Source organism: Mytilus trossulus, chromosome 11 (genome assembly GCF_036588685.1).
Source record: "Mytilus trossulus isolate FHL-02 chromosome 11, PNRI_Mtr1.1.1.hap1, whole genome shotgun sequence".
Taxonomy (NCBI): Eukaryota; Metazoa; Mollusca; class Bivalvia; order Mytilida; family Mytilidae; genus Mytilus; species Mytilus trossulus.
Genome location: NC_086383.1, coordinates 41,185,597 through 41,191,947, shown reverse-complemented (window position 1 = coordinate 41,191,947; position 6,351 = coordinate 41,185,597). Strand labels below are relative to the sequence as shown.

The 6,351-nt window shown below is 35.0% G+C and overlaps 1 protein-coding gene across 1 annotated transcript; it reads right to left on the bottom strand.

The window, feature by feature from the left end:
* Window positions 1-2,616: 2,616 nt before the first annotated feature.
* On the bottom strand, window positions 2,617-5,512 carry LOC134691114 (uncharacterized). The gene has a single exon (XM_063551371.1). It carries the CDS (start codon window positions 4,907-4,909, stop codon window positions 3,932-3,934), a length of 978 nt encoding a protein of 325 aa, XP_063407441.1. The 5' UTR covers window positions 4,910-5,512; the 3' UTR covers window positions 2,617-3,931.
* Window positions 5,513-6,351: the final 839 nt, after the last annotated feature.

Below are 6,351 nucleotides of genomic sequence, written 5' to 3'. Positions count from 1 at the left end.
AGGCCTTGGTACTTCATATTTGGTACATAGATAGATGATTTATGTTCTGAAGTTTCTGTATGGCATATGTATTGTTCGAGATCTCATTCCATTATTCAAAACTGCTTAAAAACTAGATCGTTTTGGGATATAGAATCCTTGCAATGTGTAAATGCAAGCCATACATGACTTGTCTCAATTCAAGGATCAGTTTGCAGGGTTGAGATTTCATGGTAAAGACCATTTATGTCTCATTATTTTTATAAAGCTTAAATTTCAGATACTAGTAGTAAACACGATTTGAATGCCTCAAATCCCTCATGAAGATCATCTAGATGTCTTCGCCTGTAATGTCCTTGGCCTATTTTCGTGTTAAGAAACTGCATGAATATTTATTGTTTTTTTGTCATGTGAATTTAACTTAATTTGGGAAAAATTGATTTACCTATATGGATAAATGTAAAATCGATTTTGGATTAACAAAACTTGCAGCAATGTTGACCCCACCCCCCAAACTATTTGATATAAGTTGTTTATCCTACATCGATCTTTTGATGTCGTCCCTTACTTGCAAGATCTACATGTCTTTTAGACAGGTTTTATCTGAATTGGACTACATGTCGGGATTGAGACCGTGCCCGAACCGTCGTTTGTTGGAAAAAAATTTGGTTGATTAAAGAATCACTGGAGTATGCCCCCTACTAGGCTTGTGATGCCACACCTTATCACAAAAAATCTGGATCTGCCTCTGTTGGTTACATTTCATTGACCAGTCACAAAGGCTACGTTTTTGCGGTCCAGTCCATTGCTTAGATACTTGGAAGTAAGTAATATGTCAGTGTATGAAATTATTGTAATGTGTGCATGTCGAACTGACGGGGTCTCATCGGATCTTGACCTTATAAATGTAAGGTGTGCATGTCGAAAGGACAGGGCTCATCGGAACTTGAACTAATTATTGTAAGGTGTGCATGTCGAACGGACAGGGTCTCATCAGACCTTGACCTTATTATTGTAAGGTGTGCATGTCGAACGGACAGGGTCTCATCGGACATTGACCTAATTATTGTAGGGTGTGCATGTCGAACTGACCTTGACCTACATTTGTAATTATTGCTCTTGGTTTGCGTTAATTTTTTTTATCTCAACACTAAGCAATAGTTCAGCTATACTTGTGTATGTTATGATTAGTAAATAGGTGTTTTTCTCTCAGATACAAGAAGCAATAGGTCAATTTATTTTGTGTATGGAATGTTTGTACGGTGTACATATTCGTCTAAGTTTGGGGTTTAACCTTCAAACCTTGAACACATGATCAGTATTTTAATGAAATTGTAGCTATGAATGACGCCATCGGTTGTTACACGACATGACATATTTTACGTGTTTTTGTTACTTGAAGAATTTGGTGTTGATAGCATAAACATTTTTATGCCCCCGCAACTAAGTTGGGGGCATATTGTTTTACCCCTGTCCATCCGTCCCATTATGGGTATATATATAGTTATTCCGCATACTTTCTCCTACAGTTTGAATCCAAGGGAGTTTTCACTTGCTGTGTGTTCAGGTCAGGGTTATAATATTTATTAATATTTGCTTTTTTGTGAGATAGTTTTAACTTTTTCCCTTCTTTGGAGTATTTACTTGCATAAGAGGAGGGTTTCCGGAAAGCTTCTACAGTTTGAATGCTAGGAAGTTTTCACTTTGTGGCTGTTTGAACATATATTGAAGGTGTTCATGTGGTCTCTGTAACTTTTGTACTTGCATGGTTTTATGAGAATAAACTATATGTCAGGGTTTTGATTTTTATTAATATGTTCACTTTAGGGAGATAGTTGAACTTTGTCATTTTTGGGGTATAAGCAGTTACATGTTATAGTTCTGGATAACTCTAACAGTTTGAATGCTTAACTTTGTGTATTTTAAAATAACACTTTGCATCTGCGGGGGCATCAATTGTGTCTCCCAGACACAATAATATCTCAATGAAAGTCGTACAGAATAACTTAATCTTATCATAACACAGTTACTTCAGAGCAGAGAGCGGGACATCACATATAGACATATGGCTATCGTTGAAGACCGCGTGTCGACCTAGCTCTAGATGTCTTTCGGTTGAGTCTTTTCGTTGGATCATTTCTGTCTCATTGACCTGTATACCATAAGTATGCAAATAAATCATCATCACCGATGTTTACTCATGCATGCATCTCCTATAAAAGTTGAGACAATAGTGTTTGGGAAAGATCAGGCTTGCTTATGGCTTTGTATTATTTATAAGATCCTTGTTTTAAAAATTTCAATAGGGAAAATTCTTTTTTGTTGTCTCTTTGGCACATTCCCTATTTCCATTCTCAATTTTATTTACATTATTGTAGTAATAAACCAATTTTTAAAACGTTTCGCCATAGGCCATCTTCGGTTCTTTATTTGACTTCACAACTATTCATGTCTGACATGGTTTTTCTTTCTTTTTTCAATCATTAAGATGTTATGTCATGTAGTTGTGAAGACAAAGAAAGAAATGAAAAGGCCAATGGCCGAAATGTTTAAAAAATGGTTTATTCCTTATAAGATTCAAGCCATGCCATGATGCCATAAAATGATCATAGGGAAGATATTTGATGTATTAACACATACACAACAAAAGATTTTTATTCATACAAACTTCTAAATTCACAAAAATGACTAGTAACTATAAAAAATAAAAATTGGCACCAAGCGCTGAGCATAAACTTTATCACAGACATAATTTTATAAATGATACGGAAATTGGGTGATAATTTCAAAAGTGAGTACAACAAATAGTTTGGATTGGTTGACACCGTCCTTAGCAATGGATATTGGACCAATGGCGTAGTAAACATTGTTTTGGTTAAGATGTTCAAGCAAGAAACTATTAACATAATTCTGTAGATTTGGAAATGGCAAATTTATTGTAATTTCTCTGTAGTTCTGGGAAGCTCACAGACAGTCACATGCAAGCAAGCAAAGATTTATTAATTTCTTTTATAATTAAATAAAAGTGCAAAAGACCAAAGTTTTCTTAATTAAAGCTGCACACCATAAGTTTCCTAAGCTTAAGCAAGCACACGCGCTAATCAAAGTTGAGAAAGACTTCATGTATTTTTTTGTCCTTAATCAAGGCTGCACACCGTAAGCTACCTAAGCATACGTAAGCACACACGCTACTGAACTTGTAAATTAAACAGTTTCTAATTTCCTTTTCTCTAAACCAAAGCGATTCGATTTTCTTTTCGAAACTATTGTCATAGTAAAACAAAGTGTTTCCAATTATAATGATTCGATTCTTCTTGAATTGCATAATATTTAATAGCAGGGCTCCGGTGTTGAGTCTTTTTTGAAACCGTGATTTACAGGCCTTTTCTGTTAGCAATATTGATCAATAATTCGCAAAATAATTTACGTAGACCAGACTAGTTTCCTTCATACTTTCTAATACTTGATTTTCAAACCCTTTTTCGCGCTTTGGACCATTCTTTTACATGTTGTATTGTTTCCATATACCATGTGACCTTCTCATTGTTATTTATACTCTTATTTGGTCAATCGACTACCAAATTAATAAACAATTTTATTGTTTATCTATTGACGATGTGTTAACGGTATTTTTGAATAAATCGAAGTTATTCCAAAAATACATTCACAAATTTTCACTGCTTTTGTTCAAGACTCTAGAAGAACGTAACATTTAACTATTCGCTTTTACCATACTTGGCAAGGTATCTAGTACAATATAAATAAACGGACAATAAGTAGAAATTTTAATTGCGCTTACAATATTGCTGAAGGCACTTTTAGCGCTAAGTGACCGTGAATCGCCCACTCTAAATTTTTGACTGGACTAATTTCATAAGTTTCGGTAATATTATATCTAACTTTAAAAAGCAAACGTTTTAGGGAACACAAATTGCTAGCTACCGTCTTTGTGTCAGGGCTTTTTATGTTCGTAATTCTTTTTGCTCACGAATGGTTTGATTTCGTCCGTCAACTCCATTGAAAACTTCAGATCATGCAAATCAGGGAAAACATTTTCACTCTGTCCGTACCTGTGTAACTTCGGAAAGCCTTCATCAAGTTTGGATTTCGAAACGGAGATAAATAAAAGTCTATCTACTAATTCAACATTTTCCCCTTCATACTTAAGAATTCCCTCCGATAGTTCACGCACACCGGAAGTTATTTCAGAATCGCTCATAATTTCCATCATTGGCGGAAACTTTTCCTTCAACATAGAAAACCACTTGCGTTTTGAAATTATTAGAGGCAAGCATTCCATTTCCCACTGAATGTCAAGCTTACATTCTTGCAAGTCATTAATTATATCCATATAAGGCGTCTCGTTGGATTCCAACCTCTCTTTGGCATCACCAAATAGTGGCAATGTATTTAGGTTGCTCGGTCTGTGAACGATAAGGAGTTGTCCACCAGGAGCCAAGCATCCCATAATATTCGCATACGTCTCCTTGGGGTTCTCAAAGTATCGGATAGCATCTTTTAACATAATTTTGTCAAACACTAGTTTGTCTGAATCTTTACTTTTCTTTAACTGACGGAAATATTCCTCGGCGCCAGTTTGTGCAATTCTAAGGGAGAGAACTTTCTGATTGTCAGTCTCCACATAGCTGTAATGACCGGGTATTACAGTCATCACAGGTTCCAGTAGACAAAACTTGTCAGCAATTTTCTCCACAAAATTTTCTTTGACGTCACCCACGTAACAAAAACGGTCCGTGGTGTCTAAATCGGTATATTTCTGTAATAAATTATAAAACGCATTGTCATATTCCTTTCCAAAGTCATATTGCTCACTTCTTGAATACGTTGGGATGCAAAGTCTGTTTCTATATCCTTCAGAAATGACAGCATACGGCCTCGGAGATTCAGGTCCTAAGAAGGACGAAGCCATATCGATACTAAATTGTCTTTCGTATTATTAATTACCTAATTGATAAAGTGTTCCTAAGTTGGGTCTAGGACGTAACTGGGTTGTCAGTAGATAATACAACTGTTCAATAAATCCGTTCCTAATCCATTAGCTGTTCTTTTCATTGCACTTTTCATAAACCAATGTCGCTCACATTCGATTTCTAATCCACAACTGCATATGACGATATTGATTAATTTATCCAAGTTCTTGTCAGTACAAATAAATTACTTTAAAGTTTACCTTAGCATAGAAATGCAAATATGTCTTATTTGTAAAGCTTTTAAAATCCAATATTTTCTTTCATTCACTTCCCGCACAGTTTCAAAAAATCTAAACAGATTAAAAAGATATTCTCTTAATTTTTTACGGTCACATTGATTTTCATTTACACATTTTTTATCCCAGGATATTGACAGACATATTTCAGTGCTACGATGAGCCTACACACAAATAGTGTATTGCCAAATATATAACGATTTGTGTATTGGCTTCATTGATCCTATTAAACACGTTATTGATCCTTTTAAAAGCCTTTGATCGTGTGCAGGTGACAATATAAAGGTGACACTTCCGGTTCACCCATCCGTTTCTAAGGGGTATAGTCAACACGGTTATCTCTACGCAGAACAATTTGTTTTTAAAAATCTTTTAAATTTAAATCGACATGTGAACAATCAAATTTATATATTTAAATTATCTATATCAATATATGCCCAATTGGATGGAAGTTTGTCACTTATAAATATGTTACCAGCATATTAATTTTGGCTTCGAATCTAATCGGTAACCGTCACGAAAACTTTAATTTATCATATCAATCTACTTAACACTAAGATTAAAAACGCATTACGAAAGAAAAACCATTAAAACATTTTTGAAACTCGGTCAAATTTTTACTATATTTATAAATTAATCAAATTAAGATCTCGTCAGGGTTATAAGTTAATGTATAATACTAATTTATTTAAGGTGCGCACATACGTATTTTTCTGAACCACTCTCCAAGAAAATACTGATGAGACTTAACGTTATAGATATAGTGTTGTGTCGTTGTTCTCCTCTTATATGTAATGCGTTTCCCTAGGTTTTATTTTGTTACCCCGATTTTGTTTTTTGTCCATGAATTTATGAGTTTTGAACAGCGGTATACTACTGTTGCCATTATTTGTTAGTTAATATGACAAGTAACGTTACTTCTGATTGGGTGACGTCTGTCTGATGCAATTCGCGATTGAAGGTCTGATTCAACGTCATTTACATCGTGACTTATGATTGGATGCGTCTGCCCTTCCGCTGCCAATCAGTATGCTACGGTAAAAGGTCAGATTAACCGTCAATTTCGATTGGATGGCGTCTGCCCGCAGACGATTCCACGATTGAAGGTCGAATTTAACGCAACTTGTGATAGGTCATTCGATTGC

Bases quoted from the DNA above. Each gene is read 5' to 3' on its own strand.
- LOC134691114 (XM_063551371.1), bottom strand. From the start codon at position 4,909: ATGGCTTCGTCCTTCTTAGGACCTGAATCTCCGAGGCCGTATGCTGTC.